Here is a 21,129-nt window from a genome sequence, read left to right on the forward strand (position 1 = left end):
CACATGTCCTTTAGATGCCCCCAGGGATGGTGACTCCACCATTTCTCTGGACAGCCTGTTCTAATGCTTGGCAACCCTTTCTGTGAAGAATTTTTCCACTAATATCGACATTAACCCTCCCCTGGCACAACTTGGGGCCATCTCCTCTTGTGCTGTTACTTGGGAGAGGAGAACAAGCCACTCCTGGCTCCTCCTTTCAGGCAGGTGCAGAGAGCAGTAAGGTCACCCCTGAGCCTCCTTTGCTCTAGGGTAAACACCCCCAGCTCCCTCAGCCTCTCCTCTCAGGATTTGTGCTCCAGACCCTTCCCCAGCTCCATTTCCCTCCTCTGGACACGCTGCAGCTCCTCAATGTCCTTCCTGAGCTGAGGGCCCAGAGCTGGATGCAGTGCTTGATGTGCACCCTCACCAGTGCCCAGTGCAGGGGACAATCCCTGCCCTGCTCCTGCTGGCCACACCATTGCTGACACAGGCCAGGGTGACACTGGCCCTCCTGGCCACCTGGGCTCACCCTGGCTCATGTTCAGCCCTCACTGAACCCTGGTAAAGCTGTGACACTCAGCAAAGCCTCAGATCACAGACTCATGGCAGGGGTGAGCGTGGCAGGACTTCTGGAGATCATCTGGTCCAACTGCTCTGCTCAAGCCAGGCTACCTAGAGCTGCCTGCTCAGAAAAATGTCGACAAGGCTTTTGAATATCTACAAGGAGGGAGAATCCAAAACCTCCCTGGGCAATCCAGTGAACTAAAGTTCTCAGGGCTGGATTTCAAGAAAGACATAGACTGGCTGGCAAGTGTCCAGAGAAAAGCCAAGAGCATAACCAGAAAGAATGCCCTTCAAGAGAGGTGAAAAGACCTGGAGATTTTCAGGAGACTGCAAGAGACATGCAAATAATGATATAAGAGGTTGAAGGACTGATGTCAGCAGTCAGCTGCTCCATAACCTGCAAAACAAAGAATAACTAACTCCCATTCCAGAGGAAAAGACTGGCATTAGATGTTGGGCATGGGACCCTTCAGCACGTTTTTAATTATCAGGACAATGGAGCCCTTGAGAGTGGCCAGAGAGGTGAGACAGCATCCATCACTGAGATCTTTAAGACCTGACTAAACAAATATCTGCTGGCAATTGCTTTGTTGTGACAAAACCTGCCTCTAGGCAGGGACATGGAACCAGCAAGACTATTGAATCCTTTCCATCACACATTAATCTCCCTGCCCTTCAGCTTTTGCATCTTATTGATTTTTGAGGCATAGATGGCCACATGTCACTCATTCCCCTGCAGCTTCAAGGAACTTCTAACATAAACAAACATTTGTGTTTTCTCTTTGCTGTTTCCTTAAGGGTAAGAAGTGAGAAAAGGAGTGAATGGCAGTCTAGAAACATCCAGCACCACACATGAAAGAAAAAACATGGGATGAAGCCAAACCTGGAGGGCAGGGGTAATCAACTTCAGCTATAGGGTGGAATGTCTTTCTGCAGCTGAGACCTGGCTCACTCCTTCAGGCCCCCAGCATTTATTTCAGATTTTCAGACTTGAAGCTGTTTTCTCCATGCAAGCAAAGAAAATTAAAATTGAAGCAACCTGCAAGCATGCTGACAAAACAGTCCAGGTTGTATCTATATAGATCAGACTTCTAATTCTAGCAAGGCATAAATGGAAGAAAAGATAGTTACAAAGAGCAGATTTTATCAATTCACTCCAAAACCCTAAAAAAGCAGTGTTGAACATTGTCGGGAAACTAACAGGAGCTCAGTCAAACAGCACTGATTTCCCCTATCATCCAGAAAGAGCTGTTCAGAAGCAGCACTATGAGTACAGACACTTTTGTTCTGGTCCCTCCCCTCTGCACACACACCAGGTGTGAGAAACTCAAGGACTTTAAGGTGTTACAGACATGTGGCAATCAGATACTGTATAAAATTACCACCTTGTCTTGAAACATGTCAGTGAAACAAAACCAGCCTTAACAAAGTAGAGTTTTCCCCAGGAACGCTTTGGTTTTTCAGCTGTCATAGCTGTAAAGGCATTAACAGATCAAGCCTCTGAAATCAATAGTGTTTTATTTTGTTCCTGACACAACCAGAACATCCTATTAAATCAAAATGCAACATCACCCAGTGATGTTGCAGTTCACCCATTTTGTCAATATGAATCATCCACTGCAAGGAAGGAAATAATCAGGAAACTAGGCTCTATTCCCTGTGAAACCAGACTATCAACAGGATATTCTGGCCTCTGCACCACACATTGGGAAGAGTCTTGGCAGGATCACTCTGGAAGAGAATCCTAAGGAGTGCTGATTTTCCTGGAGATGCTGGTGTATCCCCAAGGCTTCAGCTTTACTTCCTGCTTACATCTAAAAAACACATGTCAACAAAAGGGATGTCAATCAATCACCAGTTAAGAGCATCCTAAGTAAAAATCTCAGGATGTAGCAAGTGCAAGAATTGGGGGGAATGCAGAAATGCTAAATTTGTGTCTCAGATGGCTAAACGTTCTTCAGCAGAGCAGAGCAGATACACCCACACCTTCCTTGGACAGGAATATGGAAGCAAAGGAAGAACTGGAAAGGATTTTTTCCAAAACTGCAAGTGGCTATTCTTGCAAGCCTGTATCAATTTCACTCCTTCAATCAAAATCAATCAAAACTCCTTCAAAGTTTCCTTCTTTACCAGAGGAAGAAAGGGAAGGGAAGAGAAGAGGGGAGGGAAGTTTCAGGGAAGAGGAGAGGGAGAGGGAGAGGGAGAGGGAGAGGGAGAGGGAGAGGGAGAGGGAGAGGGAGAGGGAGAGGGAGAGGGAGAGGGAGAAGAGAAGAGAAGAGAAGAGAAGAGAAGAGAAGAGAAGAGAAGAGAAGAGAAGAGAAGAGAAGAGAAGAGAAGAGAAGAGAAGAGAAGAGAAGAGAAGAGAAGAGAAGAGAAGAGAAGAGAAGAGAAGAGAAGAGAAGAGAAGAGAAGAGAAGAGAAGAGAAGAGAAGAGAAGAGAAGAGAAGAGAAGAGAAGAGAAGAGAAATCTCTTTTCCTAAGACTAGGATTAGAGCTGATGTGAGGGGACTTCAATGTGATGTGAGTTTGCAGGCACATCAGTTGAAGAGGAAGTCAGATCACACCAAGGTAGTTAGAACAGCTGAGGAGTCAAGAGCACAAAGGATATTTGGGGGATTTTTTACAGCTTTTAAAGAAGGAAAGTGCAGACACAGTTACAATCCTGTCTTCTTGTCATCCTACCCAGCACAGCACCTGCTCCTCCTCATTAAAGTGGCACTTATTAAGTTTAAAGTAGTTTATGTGGGACATAAAAATATGTTCCTGAGAGGCTGTAGCAGAGTCTGATTGCTTCAGTGGTTAGGAATCACTTTGCTTTGATGTCCAGTCTTCCTGTGGAAAAACTACAAGCATTTATCTGTTGTCCTTTAACATAATTAAGTCTCTTCTCCCTGAATATTGTTCAAACATTTTAAAATAAGAAGTTGCTTGCTGAGGCTTCAAGCAGGAAGAGCTGTTTCTATACTTAAGAGTGTATTAACTTCTTTCCAAATGCTTATAAAGTTAATGCCACCAGCAAAATCCAATCATTTTAGAACAGCAAATGTGTTTGGCATGTACAAAAAGATGCTGAAAAGCTCTGTAGCAATATCAGCTTTAACACTTTAGCATCCCTGGATGCAGGTGTGAGGAGCAGCTCAGCCCCTCTGGTGAAGCAGGGCAGCAGCACTGGCAGGTGTTTGGAGCAGCAGCATCCAAAGGAGCTGTGTGCTCTGCTGTGTCCCAAGAAATGAAAAGCTAAAGTTGCTACACCACCTTCCAGTTCTCCTTATAGAACAAATTTCTTGCACAGACATAGCCCTTGATAACTTGCTACTTCTCTCTCACAAATCATTGTCTATGCCACACACAGGGTTTGCTTACTCAGGCAAAAGCTCAGCCACTCACAGGAACTAATGGCTCCTACTTTGTTGTCATCCAGCACTGCTTTTAGGGCATTCCAACAGTAACTCATGGCAGGAGCAGAACTCCAAGTCCTTTCTGTCAGCCTGTTTCCTCAGGTCAGGCTTTTAAAGGGTTCTCTTAAACTTTCTGCTTTACCTTTTCCTAAATTTTGGGCAGTTTCCACCAGCAAGCCAACCTCAGTGTTCAAAGTGCAGCACTGTTGAGTTCTGCACTAGCCAAGGTCTGGCTGCTGTAGCAAGGAACCCCTAATGCCTGCCCCAAGACACCAGAACACCAGCTGTGAGGCCACTGCTCTCTGGGGAGGACACAGCTTTCCAAGCCCATCAGAGATGCAGGAGCAAGTTCAATTCCACTTCAGTCACAGTCCCTAAGGAGAAGGCTTTGTGCACACCTGCCATGGGGAGCTAATGTGAACAGGCTGCCTGTGCAAATGTGGTACATGTGAATTTTGGGGCTCCCATGTGCAATACAGGTGTGTAAAGGCAGCCCCAGGTCAGCTGGCTCCTGCCAGCACACAAAAATCAAACACTGCTGAGCACTGCACGGAGCTCCTGGAGTGTGAGATACCACCAGGAGCACACAGGGCTGTTTCTGGCATGGTCCAGCTTTCACCTGGGTCTAAAACCAGCTTTTTAAATGCCTTCCTGCTGTTGAAATGTAATGAAAACTCAGAAATACTAAATCATAGTTTGTATAAAAGGATTCATGATGCTACTCTTAAGAATAAAGGATTTAATATTGTATTTTTAAGGTCTCTCACTTTTTTCTCAAACTTGTTATGACAGAGGTTTTCTCATCATTTAAATAGCTTATGCAACTTACCAAGAATACTTGTAACATAAGCTTTACATTTACCTATTCAGTTTTAAGCTTCTTGTAGGTGTCTCAAAATGTCTGACTTTATTAGACATTCTTAAGACCAATTTATTGCCTCTGGATCATTATATATGTTTACATTGATTCAATTTTTTATTTTTTTACAGCAAAGTTTTTACAAAGATACCTACAGACAGGGTAACATAATAACCTTTATCCTGGAGCTTGCTCTTTCATCCAATGATCCCTGGCCATTAAAGAGATTTCACGGGTTAAGAGAAGCAACCTTTTTCTGTTGGTACCTGAATTTGGAGGCACACTAATGGCATCCACAGATGGTTTTAATCAGTCTGATACCAGGAGGAAACACCCCCCCATCCCACCCCCAGAAAAAAAAAAAAGCAGCATATAATGTGATATAATGTGACCTGAGTACCTGATCAGGTCAAATTTCTGCTTCTGGAGTGAGATTTATTTTCTAAATATGTCAGGGGGTGCCAGGAAGCAGTGGGCAATTTCTGGCTCTGTTGACAAAGAAAAATAAAAAAAATAACAAAAAACCCCAAACCTAAATCATGGCCAGCAACATACATGAATTACTTGTTAGCTTTACAAAAGCTGTATTCCATGGATTGAAAGGTCTCCCTTCCCAGCAGGCATCCTGATGGAAGTTTCTTAAGAAAGTAGAAGGGACTCAAACCACATATTTTTTCCACGTGCAGTCTAGGTTGTATTCACAGGAAATTATGTCTGACAGATGTCTTTTTAAAATGCAGCTTGCTTCCAGTGAATCATAAGGGTTCAACACTGGTCATATTCCACCACAAGGCATTGCACTGAAGGAAATGCATTATGCTACAGCTTCCTTAGTCAGATTTAAAATCTATCTCCTTGGAATTCACTTACAGTAGTAAACAGTTGTTATCTCACCAGAGAGAGCAGGGAATGAGATACTCATCTCACCTCCAAAACCAGGAAAATACTGAACAGCCTTACAACTATTTTACTCACTTCAGTCTTAAACTACCTGCTGGTGTTCACCCACCTTTGAGGTCTTGAGCATGCCAGAGCTACAGGGCTGCTAACATCAACCCTTTAACCCCTCAGTGCACTGCAGACACATGAAAGGGGAAGAGTTTTGTCTTGCCATGATTTTTTTGAGTTCTTACCATTGGCAAAATTTGTAGATTACAGAGTGACTTCTTACACAGTTGTTTTCAGTCAGACAGCATGTGGAGTGTATCTGCAGTGTGAGTGTGCAGGAACATCAACATGTCCCACTGGGTCTCACTATTCCAAGCCAAGGCACTCTGTAAGCCCTTTGTGTCAGGCTCTTAAGTTTAAAGAAACAAAAAACCAAACCGAATAAACAAAAAAACAAAAACCAACCAATCAAAACCAAAACAAACAAAAAACACCAAAAATCAAAATTAGAAAACAAATGAACAAGAAAACCCAAAACACCAAAAAAAAAAACCCCAAACCAAAATACCCAAGAGACCTAAAAGTCTTCTAGAGCTGAAGAACAGGGGTATGAAATTGCTTTTTGATGCAGGATAGACAAAGTCCTAAATGTCAAATTTTTACATAATGTGCACCAGCACCTATTGCCAGCATTGAGGGGGCAGCTGAGGGGGAGAAGACAAAATAGCAACTGCACATCCTACCCTGTGTAATAACAACCATGAGACCTTATGTAGGCACTTGTAGGTGTGCATGGACAGAGGCAGACATGGAAGAGAAAGGGAGTTCATCCCTTCCTCACCACCCCCAGCCTTTCCATGCTCAAGCCCCACACTCCTCTGATGGTGCAGCCAGTGTTTCCAGGATGTGAAATGTCCCAAAAGAAAATCTGGATGAGAAATGCAGTTCATACCTTTGTATGAGAGCCTTATCTAAACTCCAGGTCCATCCATGCACAGAGCTCAGAACAACAAGGCTTTGACAGACTGCCAGATTCCTAAAGCAGATGTAAACTTCTTGGTGTAGGTAGATAAAACCAGCCCCAGAAGTTGTGCAAACACCTTTATGATGCACAGTCCATGTGCCAAGTGCACACTCAATGGGAGAACAGCTGTGTTTTCACAGCCTGCTACAGGGTCACCACAAAACAGATGGCAGCCCCCTCCCCATCACTGCTATGTGTGCTGTTGAGCAACTGGGAAGATTCAGAAGGCTATTTATTGTTTATTTATTTACTCTGCACTCAGTTTATTTCAGTATTTCAACTGTGCACAGGAATACCTTGTCTTCCTAGGACTACTGTTGCAGGAAATAGTGCTCTAAGTTACATCTGACCTACTGTTTTATTTTTTTAAAGCTTGTTTTTTTAAAAAAAGTTTTTCTTTTCTTGAAAAAAAAAAAAAAGGCAAACGCATCCAAAACCCCAAAACACATCCTTGCCTCGAGAAGCAGCACCTGTGAAATGCCTAAGTCCATTGATGTCTTTTACATAAGAGATGGCAATTAATAAAGGTCTGGTAGCTTTGTTTTTCATTTAAAGAGGTGATTAAAAGTTTGCTACATGTTCCATAATATTGATTGCTTTGTGAATGATTGTTAATTACATTTAGTAATAGACACGAGGAGAAATGAGGAGCAGACCAAAGTTAATTCTGTTTGACTTTTGACAGCTCACCAGGTCTCTTCAGATAAAAAAAATGGATGCTCAAATCCTCTCACGATTTCACCATATTTTTGTAAAATAAGCAGACAGAAAAAGATCCCAAGTTTGTTGCTGTGCAAAGTTATGAGACAGTTTTGATTTTCAAAGTAGCTTAAAGGAGTATCTAAATGACCTTGTCCCACTTGATCATCGAATTCCTTTCTCCCTGAGGCTCATCTCTTGTCAATACATTATTAGCACACAGACAGTGGTAAAAACATGCTGTCCACCACCAGATTGGAGAGGACAACACAATCATGTGTTGAACACTGTTCACAAGGTTATTTGCTTTAATTATAAATAAGCAAGACAGTCAAGCTATGCATCCCCTTTCCAGCTCCATCTTTAGCTTGAATGAGAAGTTCTACTTTAAACATCATCAAGTGATTTGTTTAAAGTTAGTAGCTGGAAATACTGTGCAGAGTTTTTCTAACGGTAAATGTTTGTCACTTGCACAATGCATCCCATTCCTGCAGGAATAAGTTTCTCAGGCAGGCAGCCCTGGACTCGTAGACTGCACACAGCATGCTTCAGCACATTTGTTTTCCTCCCAGCTCTGTGTTCCACATTTCCTGAGAACTAGGCTGTAAAATTCAATTATATGAATTGGTAAATATTCCCTCTTTAGTAAAGTTGCAAACATCTAAGAAAAAAGACAAGGAAACAAGACAAAACAAACCCAAACAAATGATAACCAGTTATGTTATTAGCGACCTGAGCTGCACTTACAAACACACTCTAAAACTTACTCTAAGATGAAAGTAATACATGGAAAGGATGGCTCCTGCAATGATAACACACCTCAAGTTTATGTGGTTAAAGAAGTTTATCAAGTCTTTGCCATCTTATTAGGAAAGCCATACATAACAGTATATGAGCTCTTGACAATCAGGTATAACTACAATATCTCCATTTAGCTCTCTACTCCAATTCCTAGGATTCTGGATTCAGATTTTTTTTCTTTTTCTCGTCCTAGCTCGTTGACATCTATTTTGTAAGGACTGCTTTCCCCTCCCGTGCGCTGCTCTGCCAGGCTGTCGCTGAGTGCCAGCATCACCCGGAGCGGCGGCATCCCAGCGCAGGGGCTGCATCCGCGGGGCTGGCACTGCCACACCCGGGACAGCGTCACCTCTTCCTTCTCGGGTCCTTCCAGCAGGCCCAGAGCGACAGGAGAGGCTCCCTGCTGGCTGCCCCCACTAGGAGAAAAGCTGTCTGTTGTGGCGTGGCCCCTTCTTTACCGGGCCCCCTGAGCAGACGCCTCTGGTCCCACAAAAGTGAACCTAGCGTGACAAGAATTCCTTACAAGACAACATAACCAAAACACCATTCCCTACGTTTCCAGCTGCTCCTTCAAAGGCAAGAGGCAGAAGCTCAGCGGGCGGTACCGGGGAAGAGCCGGCACATTCCCACTTCACCCACCGAGCTCCCACAGCCGGGGGCAGTTCCCGCACCCCTCGGAGGGCAGCATCACCGCGGCCGCATCTGCCGGGAAATGCCCGGCACGGCCGTGTCTGCTCAGCATCCCCTCCCTCGGGAGAACCCTTCATGCCCATCCGCTCCTTCTGCGGCCATCCGGACCCACTCGGGGCAGCGCCGCGGGGAGAACCGACCCATCCCAGCCTCCCCGTCCGGTCCGGTCCGGCCCCGGAGCGCTACCTGCTCCGCCGCCGCGGTGCACCTTGACCAGCACCTCCTCCCGGCCGCCCGCTCGCAGCTCCCGCCGCAGGTAGAGCCGCCCCGACGTCCTGTCGATCCCCACGGGGCTGGCGCCGGGCGAGGCCAGCTCGAACCAGGCGCCCGCCGCCGAGTCCCGGCTCCCGGGCACGGTGAAGACGGTGTCGCCCACGCGGGCCGCGGGGGGCAGGCGGGCGGTGAAGCGCCGTGCCCCGGGCTCCGGCAGCCGCGGCGAGCGGGGCTCCCTGGGCCGGGCCGCCCCCCGGCCGCGCACGGCCAGGCGCAGGCACCGCGCGGGGCTGCGCAGCGCCCGCGGCCGCCCGTGGTCCAGGGCCGCCACGCACAGGCGGAGGCGCCGCTGCCCCAGCAGCGAGCCCACGGTCAGCACTTGCCCGCTGCGGGGCACCACGAACAGCAGGCGGCTGCCGGCGCCCGGCGGCCAGGCGCGGTAGGTGAGGCGCGCGTTGGCGCCCTCGTCGCGGTCCGAGGCGCGGAGCCGCGCCACCTCCGTGCCCAGCGGGACCAGCTCGTCCACCTCCAGCGGCCCCGCCGGCGGCAGCCGCGGCCGGTGGTCGTTGCGGTCCAGGACCCGCACCCGCAGCAGCGCCTCCCGGGGGGACCGGCCCGCCCGCCGCCGCAGCCGCAGCCCGTACTCGGCCCGCGTCTCCCGGTCCAGGGGCTCGGCGGTGCGGAGGAGCAGCAGCCCCCCGCCGCCGTCCGGCCGCCGCTGCAGGGAGAAGCGGGAGGCGCCGTCGCCTTCCAGCGCCCACTCCCCGGCCGGCTCCCCGGGGCCCAGCAGCCTCCGCAGCGGCACCCACAAGCCCCGCACCCGCGTCCCCGCCGGGCTGTTCTCGGGCACCTGCCCGGAGAAGCGCAGCAGGCGGGGGCAGCCGCCGCTGCCCGGCCCCGCCGCCCCGCCGAGCAGCGGCAGCAGCAGCAGGAGCGGGAGCAGCCCGCAGCCGCTGCGCCGCGCCCGGCCCATCCCGCCGAGCGGAGCGGAGCGCAGCCCGGCTCTGCGCCGCTCCCGCCGCGGGCACAGCGGCACCGGCGGCCCCGGCCCGGCCACGCACGGCCGAGGGCGGGGACGGAGCGAGACCGCCCCGCCTGCTCCAGCGGGGAGCCCGCCCGCGGCCAAGCGCACAGCGCTGAGGTGCGAATTCCTCGTTTTCCCCTATTCCGTGGTAAAGCGCACGATGTTGCTTGGCAAATTCCTCATCTTCCCCCATTTCACATCGCCCGTGAGGGTCATGTGTGAGCGCTCTCCCCCCGCCCCTGTTTCAACTCGCGAACTTTTTGTTGTATTTTCTCTCGTCTGTCCCGTTGCAGAGGGGAGTGCTAGAGCAGCTTTTGTGGATCCCTGGCATTCAGCCGGGGTCAAACTACCACATGCATCCAGCTGCTCCCTCCGGGTCTTCTGCAGGTTGAGCAGAGCTTGCAGACACAGGCAGAACTAAATTTCCCTGGGTGGTGACTCGGGGGAAAACAGGCAATTTCCCCCTCTCTTCTGAGCCTGTATGAAAAAAAAAAAAACACCCAGCCAAGCTACAAGAACACCATAAAAGAATCAAGGAAAACAACTACAATTGCATAAAGGAGAGTGGACCTTGGGACACTTGAATCATAAGAGTAGTTGTCACCCAGCAGACAACTTCTGTTGTAAGCTGGGTTTGTCTTGGAAGAACAGACTCTCAGAAAGTGCACATTCAGGTTGCTGCTTCTTCAGGGAAGCTGCAATATTTTTGGGACAAGAGTAGTGTGTGCTGTTGTTGAGAGCCAGACTGAAATGGTCCTTCTGAACATATGGAGCAAACACATCAGTCCCACTAAACATGCATAAAACCATCTGGGCATGGAACTCGTCGCTCTGGTTAGTCTGTGATCAGTGGGAGTGTGAATACAAGCCAGACCACTCCAGAGTCAATCACTGCTCATCAAACAAAACAGTACTCATTTTCTAATCGCTCAAAGCTTGAGTTCCCAGCAGCATCTCCCCGTTAATAAACAAGAACAAAAATATCTCCCTTCACATAGTGATGGTAACAGCTCAGGAACTGCCTTTTGCAAAGGTTCCACATCCAGCTGGTCAAACTGTTTTAGGTGTTGTTCCATCAGAAATGCTCCCTCTTCCTGCTTCGAACAGGCTCGATAGTTTTACCAGAAGGTTGTTAGGAAGGCAGAGTGTTTGTTGCCAGCTGTGTTGTAACTTCAGTGATGACATAACAAGGCTGGAAGTGAAGCTCTGCTCAAGAAAGTCAGAACCCATTTCACTACTTTAGTCAAGTATTACGGGCAACAGTCAAAGGTGACAGCCAGCTGCTAGACCTGCACCTGTGCCACCCGGGGAATTACTGGTTTTAAGGAGAGATAATAGCTGGGAGACCGCATACCATTATTACAATTACATTTATTTTTTACCCCCTCAAGGTGAAGGCATGATAGCTTCTAAAATGTGGAACAATGCAAGATTTCAGACTGGGAAGGCAAAAAGTAAAACCAAGTAGTTTTACAGAATGTTTTACCAGTAACATGAAAGTAATCATCCAGATCCATGCCTGGTTAATGTGCTGTAGCAAGTTTTGAGTATGGTATGGCTGCTCTTTGTTCCCTAATTTTTTCCTTCACAAATGTACTAGAAGGCTCATTAATTTAAAACACTAAATGAGCTAGCCAGACCATGCAAACAAGCATTCAGTTTAGGACAAGCTCAGCTCTGCATGGGACACAGCACAGCATCCCCTCTTCTGAAGCGTGTTGAATCCTTACACAACTTTCAACAAGCAAATTACATCCTCTCAAAATCAAGTTCCCATTTTTAGCCTACATTACAGGACACACTACCCTTTCTATTCTCTTCTATTCAAGCTCTTATAACATGCAGTTTCCCCTACAGCCTGTGAAGATATAAACTAGATTTTATTCACACTATTCCCTCCCACCTATGAACTCATGTATTTCTAATACATTAACACAGAATTTCGGTGTTAGAAATTCAGGCTCCTCCTTCATGTCACTCGTATTGCCAGAATTCAGGACACACCTTACAGAGCAGAACCAGAGCGAAGCTCCCCTTGTAGATACTCACTAGCACAACTGCATTATTTTCAACACCCAATTACACAAAACCTGTGTGATGACAAAACAAATGTACAGATATTTGTGGCCACAGATCCTACCCTACCATTTAAAGAGATGCAAACACACTTGAATGTAATTGTGTTTTCCAAAGAAACTGGTCTCTTCCTGCAAAACTGAAGCAGAATCCACAGAGACTGATCCAGTGTTAATCCAAGAGGACATCTCAGTAAAGATAGTGAAGATGGCTTTTAGCTTCAACAGGAAACAAGAAATAAATAAAAATAAATAAGCTCCTTAGATATTGTCTAAACCAACACAGATATCTTCAGGACACTGTCAGCTTCCATTGCCAAAGAATCAGTGAAATTTAGTTTTAGAATTCTGCTTAAGCAATGTTGATCTAGTCAACTGAGGACTGTGAACTGCAACCACCAAATCTAAGAACTGGCATTCTGAGGCCAAAGCATCAGCAAGCCCAACAGCCTTCCTCTGGCTGTTCCTTGCAGCTGGAACAAGTCCCTGGAATGCAGCCAGCAGTTTGTACTACAGCTCAGACTAGCATAAAATGATCCAAGTTTGGGAGGAGAGAAAAAGAAAAAAAAGGAAAGAAAAAAAATAAAGGAGCAGCATTTATTCACGTGAAAACAATGCTGAAATAGATGAAAAGGACAGTGTTTCAGAAAGAGGTTCTCATGATGAAGTAACAAACAGGCTTGATTTTAATGTACCTTTCTAAAATTGCGTAAATGGTTTAGTCACTTCTGCTGCAGTGATTTTGTCTTACTGCCCATAATTGAAGTCAGATCAGCCATGGAAACCACAGGTGCACCCTGCAGTTACTCTGGGGAGACAACTTCTGTGCTTGGAGTATCATGGAGAATGTAACATGAGACAGTGAAGAATGGAGCTGCATTCTTACCCATCCCTTTTCTACTCACTTCAGAGGGGAGAACATCTTAAGGAATCACTTTACATTCACCCTCACCTTACAGAATATTCTGGTACTTATTCCAGTTTAAAAATAAAGTCAGTCTTAACATGTTTTGGGTCTTTCTGTTACCAGTCAGTACAGCATCATCAGGAGTCATGGTTTGACAGCACACAGTACAGTGTAACTGCGAAAAGGAAGAAATTCCAAAGCATTGTAAAGCTGCCCAAAGTTTTGAAAGTAAATGTATGTACTGGTAGTGTGATACAATCTAGTGAATAGCTCCATAATCCTCAGGATTGCTTAATGTTTGTATATTCTATATATGCAGTTTAATCCATAATAAGATGCATCTCATCACTATTAGAAAACGTCTATGACATTTATTACCTAACCAACCTGAAAACATACAGGGGTGGAAGTATGATAGGCTGGGTCACTGCAAAAACGGGAAAATCTGGGAAATTAGCTCCTACAAACATTCCAGAACCACTATTTTGGTGGAAAATAATCCAAACCGACAGTGATTTTTACCTAATGCCTCTGGATCATTGATTATAAACAGAATACATATTTTATATAGACTCAAATAAAACATGTATGCACCTATTTACAGACACGTATCAATACAAATTCTATTATACATAATAGAATGTTCTCTGTTTCACAGCTAGTAACCAGTCTCAGTTTTGCATACAGGCATAGAGGAGTACAGAGATACCAACATAGACTTCATGCTGCCAGGAAGCTCCATTCCCCTTTTAGCTAAGAAATCACAAAGCCTGGTTGCCTGAATGGCTAAACTTGGATACTTCAACATCAGCTCATTTCCTGACTAGCTTAAAACAAAGCAGTCTGATAAATGCTCAAACTCAGAATCATTACAAATTAAAGATGTAATATGTAATTTTTTTCAGGTGCTAAATGATCTGTTTTTGGACAAGTGCTCTGTAGTATTTCTACTGTCTTTGGAATTAAAAAAAAAAATCAAAATTTTTATATCAGTACATGCCAAATTATTACAAAGTAATCTGCATTCAAATATTTCTACTAACAATACTGTATAAAACAAAAGAGGGTTCCAAAATATGTAATAATGATCTGTAAAAAAACAAGGCAGATAATACATTAGTAGATTAGGAAAAAAACTACATCAGTAAGCATTTGACGTTGCATAGCACTTTATTTCCAGGTGACATGCTTGCTGTAGGAACATCTTTAGGGAGAAGGTGACAGTTCAGCAATTCCATATGAAGCAGATCACATTTTGCTGTTCATCCTCACACAAGTATGTCTCAACAGGCAGTCACAGTCAGCACAACATATGGATCCAGTCTGAGCAGGCTGCTTGTCCTCAAGAGTTGCAAGACTGTTTATGCTGCCCGTCAAGACAGACGTTTGAGCTATGCTGCACAGCCTTCCCTTGACTTCTCAAAGGATAAAATGGTTTGTGTCCCAAACAATTCATACTTTCTGGACTTGGTTTTTATTAATTTTTTTTCCACAGAAAAAAAAATAGTTACAAGAGAAAAATAATTACTATTTATACATTATTTTGATAAAAAACTGTCCAAGACAACAAACAGGATAAAATGAATTGTATTCCTTAGACTTGTTATTAAATAGCTGCACATACACACTACTGCTAAATGTCACTGTTAACAAGTACAGCACCACCAATAATTCTTCTGCATTATTGAAGTAAACAAGTTTGAAATTTTGAAAGGCATTAAACCTTCTGTCCCATCAAATAAATAGGTAGCCTTAAACATCACTTGAAAGGCAGAAATACATACATTTAACTGTGCTGAAACCAAAACCATTGCCAGATTAATTACACTTAAACACACTGTTGAGGTACAAAGCAATTCAGAAGACCTTTAGGCATCACTAGCTGTGCATTTGGCATAGTTAAGAGTGCAGCAACATAATGGTGTTTGTTTTTATAGCTGTACTGATGAAGTAGAAAAGATTATTAAGATAACACACAATGCATGTCTTAGAATTCCCACTTTTTTTTTTCCCTCTAAAGTTAAGTTTTAAAAAGAGTATTAAAGCATGTTTATGCAGATTAATGTTGAGGTATTATTTCACATGAAATATTGCTTTTGTTGCAATAAAGTTCTGCTTCTCTTTCATCTCCAATACCACAGTACTCCAAAGTCCATCTGCCCATCAACATTTACCAGACTTACAGATTCAATCACTATTAGTGGTAAGAGAAGTTCCTCATTTCAGTTCCAAAACACAACAGTAAAACAGTAAATGCAAACACATCGTATGTGCACACGCCCACGCAGTCACAAGCACAGCCTATGCTTTCTCCTGTTGGAATTTTGGTTGAAGGACAGATTATATGAAATTTTAAGAAGTATTTCAGGGATACCTTACAATCCCTACAACCTGATCTTGCAGCTCCTTTTCATGTGAATTGCACGGAAAAGCTGATGGAATGCCACAAGGCCTGGAAACTTGAAGATGACTTAGTGAAAATAAGGTGGTAAGAACAAGAGCTGGTCCCTAGTTTCTACCTTTTAGTAAACAGTAATGCCACCAGAGCAAATAGTTGGAACAATTTTCAATGCCTGTGAAACCTTTTGGCCCTCTTTCTTCCACACCTGTGTATCTTTTCCTTATTCCCCACCCCCATGGAAAATGTATTTGTGTTGTATTAAACTTTATTTCCATTTACTTTGGAAAAAACGAAATAAGTATTTTTTTAAATAATATGAATACAAGTTTATCTCAGAAATACCTTTCCTTAGTCTCACACATCTCTTGTCAAATCTGAGTTCAAGTATGTGGTAATTCAGGAAGTGAAAGAGCATTTTTTTAAGATTAAGACAAAACTGTGTATGTTAAGTTTAGCTGTGGGTTGGTCAAACTTCAATTCACAAGTCTAAGGATAACACGTGGGTGCTTGAAAACACTACATTAATGTATTCTTTCAAGGTAGGTTTTTTTTTTCATTTACTAAGATCAAGTATATAAGAAAGTGGACATGTGAAGGAGGAAATAAGCCAGCAGAATAATCACACAAATGCAAATTCTCATTCTCCCCAGTGAACAGCTGTTAGATGGCTGGTACACACCCCAGCTGCACCACTTGGGCATCCTCGGAGGCTGGCGTATTAAGACAAAACTCTTACTAAGTTTATTATTAAGAAACTCTAGAAATCAGAGGGACGGGAATTAAAAAAAAAAAACCTTCACAAAAAGAAACATGAATTGAGGTTTTTGTTTGTTTAATAAAAGCTTGCAAGGCACATGTTTCAACTGAATTGCAACATCTACAGCAAAGCAGATCAAGATTTGTAAAACTTTCCCACAACCCTGTCAGGGAGTTAAACCTGTGATCTGGTTGAAAACCAAGCCAGGGTTGTCTGGTGTAATTATGCCCTACTGTTGTCCCACTGAGGGGTACCACTGGAACTTACTATTTTTCACAGAAGCTGGAGATTAGACAGTATTTTGCTAGTCCATAGCTGGATAAGAAATTAATTCACTTTCTTTCTAAGATATGATTCTTTCAGTCACTTGTTTTAATAATGCCTTTTTACAGGAACAATCATAATGTTCTCCCAAATAAAAGGCTCCTTCTGTTACTTAAGGCTGCTGTGCCAATGGTGCTGCAATATAATTTTCTCTAATATAAAAGCAAGTTAAAAATCTTAAATGATTCTCCTAAAGCAGAATCAATTGAAGTATCAAGAATACATCTTAAAAACTATGACAAAACTAATAACAATAACTATGTCACAGTTCAAATAAAGTTCAACTCATTCATTCAAACATGTATAAAGGCCAATGTGCTACAAGACAGTTTTTTTAGATGTGTGGGTGGCCTCATTTGTGGTTCTCTTAATATGTGTGCTCTACATGTAGAAGTTCAAATTATATTCTGTGTGGGAATACACACAACATTGCAGAAAAACACAACAGGCAGTCAAGGACAGCTGAATGCTGCATCTCAGTGGCAGTCTAAGGCATGAAGCCATAAGCTCTGCGACTTCACCTCCCCAAGCACAGTTGTAACCCTGAAGTTTGCACTTGGAATGCCTTATTGCTGATATGAAGTGATATTCATGAATTACTAACTTCAAGAGATTAAATGACCGACACACAGACATGTAATTCCTTGATTCAAACAAACTTAAATTGAAAAAGGAATTCTAAACTTACTTCCAAGTATTACATCTATATCCACACATACAGAGGGGGTTCCTGCAGGCCTGACATAGCTCAAATTAATACACAAGCTTCTGTTTGCATACAGTAATTGAGTAGTCTTAAACAGCCCAGTGCAGTAGAACATGCACTTGTGCACAAGCAAATAAATGCAGCCTGCACTCCAGCAGACACACAGGCACACACTACCCTCAACACGATGCCTGCATGCCCAGAAAGGATATTTGCTTGTAACTTGTAACTCAGTTGTATGGACAAATGTTTCTCAGTGACAGCATCCCATATACTCGATGGATTTTTCTGAACACTGGTTTAAAATAAAATGCATAATTTAACATTTTGTCAAGACTCATAGGCATAAAAATGTAACTGAAAGAAAAAACAGATTACAGACATGTTGGCTTTTAAAACAATAAAAAAACAATAAAGCTTTTTTCTTTAAAATCACTCCAAAAGTTTTAAAAATCTCAGCACTACGTGTCAGTGTAAAGTAAGCAAATGTATGTGCACAGAGCAGAGAAGAATCATGCACATACAACAACATGCTGCAGTTCCTAATAATTTCTGAGTTAAAATCTCCAATTTCCAGTAATGACTGTTTTGCAGCTTCCACTTGCAGAATGGTTTGCAGATTTTTCAGCTATTCATCCTATTCTGCTAGATTAAAGGCATCTGGGCTCCAAAGAATCATTCTCGCATGCCTGATAGACTGGTCTCTGGGCCAGGTGTTACATTAATTTGTAACTGCAGGTAACTCCTAAGGGGTGACCATCTTTTTCCAAAACTTACTCATGGCTTTTTGTCCAGTAACACCTACATCAAGCAAAGCTACTGACTGTGACCTTCTATTGGAGTTTCCATGGTCAACAAAAGGTTTAAGCCCAGAGCTGGAATTAAAACATCATTCATTTTCTTGAAAGTCTGTCAGCCATCAACAAACAGGATAAACAGATAATTTGTTAAGAAAAGGAGTTGTAGAGGCAAAGAGGATCATATAATAAAGAAAATTTTAGAGGGACGAAAATTGCAGAGTACCTTCCCAAATTTTCAAAGATCTGTGTATTTGCATAATTGATATAAAAATAGCTATGAACATCTGTACCATTACTTATTAATGGTGGTGATTATAGTGATTTAAATGACAGTTATGGCACTATCTTAATACAGCTATTGCATAATAAGTTGAATGAAATGAGTATCACCCATCCCTCCACACACACACACACACACACACACACGCACACACACACACACACACACACACACACACACACACACACACACACACACACACACACACACACTCACAGGGGGTGAAACTGAAGTGCAGAAGTCTCAGTAGCAAACCTGGCTGTCCTGCTACACTTGCCTGAAAACAAGCATGTGGTATACTGGCCCTTTCTGGTGGCTGCTAAGAAAGACACACTTAAGCATACACACATACACACTTAAGTGTGGAGAAATGCTGAAGACAAGTTCTTTCCAAACTGAAGATCTGAGCTAGGTCTAATTCCTAGCATTTCCACCAATATGTCTCTGTAGACAACAGAGACAACAATGTAGAAATCAGTGCCTTAACCTATGGAAGTGTTGTTTAAGTAAAATCTTCCTTATTTGATTTATACAAACTATATAGCTACACGTAAGATGTATAAATGCGTGTTTGAAAAACAAAGAAATGTTTACCATGGAAGACAGAAGAATTAAAACAAAACAAAAAGAAACTTCAAGCTAATAATCCAAACACTTACTTGAAAAGACTTGGGATAGTGATTGTTTTCTTGCTAAAAATTAAAAGCTACATAACTTAAATGAGCTCTTAAAATATTTTTTTTCTGTATTTACTGACGTCTACATATATTTCTATATTTACTGAAGTTTCTAACACTAAAGTTAGAAATCTCATTTACATGAAGATTAAGATTTATAATGGGAAGAAAAATGTAAAAACATGGAAGACTGTAACACAGAGACTGTAAAACTGATAAATGTTCCCATTTCCTTCAAGGATGGTATATGTGTCTGCTGATCTGTAGATCAAAGAATTTAAGTTTGGTAGAATAAAGTTGTCAGTACACTGCATGTGTGCACATCTCTCTGGAAAAATATACTTCCTTGTTCAAAAGGAACTTTTCCAACTGAAATTCATTCACAATTAATCCTCAGAAAGAAGCTTGCATGCCTTTTCATGACTGGAAGGATATCACAGTGTTGATTCTATATACAAAGTAGGACCTGTTCCAGTATACTCGAGTGAAATAATTCACATATGGAGAATAGTTCATTTTGATTTCATGACAAAATCGTCCATATTTTGAGTAGGCATAGTTGTCACCTTCCTCACAAACCACCTGTCAGAAAGAAAAAGACCTAATTACAGTACTGAAGATAAGTGATTACAGAATGTAATTCTGTACATTTAATTAACTTCTGTATTCTGTAAATTTCATTTATGATAGACATTTAATTTCCACATTGTACAGTTCCAATAAACATTCCCCTGTAATTTGTTTAACCGCCTTTGTGAATTAATCCCTTTTTCAAGGGATACATTAAAATTGGTGTGCTTCATTCATATCATAAAGAACAACAGCAGTGGAAATTATGAACATGCCCCATTTACCCAGTAGCTCAAACCTGACCTGCACAGGGCATACCAATTTGAAAGAAAGGAAAATCTCAATTACCTTTCCCAGGCCAAGTAAGTTTGACATACCTAGTAAAGACCAAAGAAACACACACATAGTCCTACAAATTCCAATCAATTGACTTGGAAGCAAACTTGCATTTTAGCATCTACTGTCTGATATCCCTGAAGAAATCTTTTCATTATTCCTACTGATGGCACAAATTTACATGGTTTTAAAAAAAGGTGGTAGGAGAAACTCATGAAGAAAAATCCACCAGTGGCTGCCAAATACAAAGATAATTGCCCTGAGCTACAGTCCTTCAGCAACAGACTGCTGGAAAACATTTGTCTTTTCCTATCAGTAAACCTGTGCTCTCAGCATGTGTCAGAAACAAGATATTGGACTGAGACTACAGGATGTAGCATAAGATAGAAAGTAGTACTTATCTTCTTAAACACAGTAATTCAAAACACATCCATAGAACTGTCAACACACTGTCCACTGTCTCACTTACTTTGGGAGTAAGTAAATGCTGCAGATGCAGTCTCCAAATATGTATGCACTACTGTCTTGATAATCTCCCAACATTACTTAATTTTTGTTAGCAAGCAAACTGAGAGATTTGTTTAAAGCTTCCTGAGACAATGTACTTTAACAATATACTTTTTAACCTTCCAGAACAAATTATGTCAGTTTTCAGAAAAAAACCTCCAATATACCCAAACCAACCATGCCCCCCAAAACAACAACAATAACAACAAAAACCACCAAAAAAAAACCCACAAGAAGGATTATCAGGCTTATGTGTGAGAGAGAAGCATGCAGACAGCATGGAGATGAGAGATGCAGGGGTATGAGGGCATGGAATCCTGAAATTGTGGTTAATTGCTCCAGTGGAGATCCTAAGTATGAAGAGGAAACAGGACCTTAGTCATGCAAACACAGATCTGAGAAGAAACTGAGAGGCAACGTGCAGATTAACAATGAGAGAGGTTATTCATACACATACACTCTAGTTATGGTACTGTATATTGGATATATCCTGGAATAATCACAGCATACATGATTTTAGCAGCAAGACAAGAAAAGGAAAAACAGATTTCAGCAATGGTAAGGAAGTTAATAGAAAAATGGAGACAATATCCTTCATGGATAAAGTAGTTAAGAAACCTGAAGTGAAATTGATACCAGCTGTAGACTCCTGG

The 21,129-nt window shown here is 43.0% G+C and overlaps 2 protein-coding genes across 3 annotated transcripts in view; both read right to left on the minus strand.

Annotated features, from left to right (window-relative positions):
- Window positions 1–8,972: 8,972 nt before the first annotated feature.
- LOC130250355 (cadherin EGF LAG seven-pass G-type receptor 2-like) lies at window positions 8,973–10,085 on the minus strand. Its single transcript, XM_056485933.1, has one exon. The coding sequence runs from the start codon at window positions 10,083–10,085 to the stop codon at window positions 8,973–8,975; it is 1,113 nt and encodes a 370-aa protein (XP_056341908.1).
- A 4,166-nt stretch (window positions 10,086–14,251) lies between these two features.
- Window positions 14,252–21,129, minus strand: part of DPY19L4 (dpy-19 like 4) — a 33,694-nt gene continuing 26,816 nt past the window's right edge. For both annotated transcript variants that reach the window (XM_056485902.1, XM_056485903.1), the window contains exon 19: window positions 14,252–19,645. In XM_056485902.1, coding sequence (XP_056341877.1) covers window positions 19,481–19,645 — 165 coding nt within the window. In that variant the 3' untranslated portion in view covers window positions 14,252–19,480. The remainder of the gene's footprint in view (window positions 19,646–21,129) is intronic.

This window comes from Oenanthe melanoleuca, chromosome 2, assembly GCF_029582105.1.
Source record: "Oenanthe melanoleuca isolate GR-GAL-2019-014 chromosome 2, OMel1.0, whole genome shotgun sequence".
Lineage (NCBI taxonomy): Eukaryota > Metazoa > Chordata > Aves > Passeriformes > Muscicapidae > Oenanthe > Oenanthe melanoleuca.

What these genes read in the sequence shown, in the direction of transcription:
- LOC130250355 (XM_056485933.1), bottom strand. Translation starts at nt 10,085, where the DNA reads ATGGGCCGGGCGCGGCGCAGCGGCTGCGGGCTGCTCCCGCTCCTGCTG.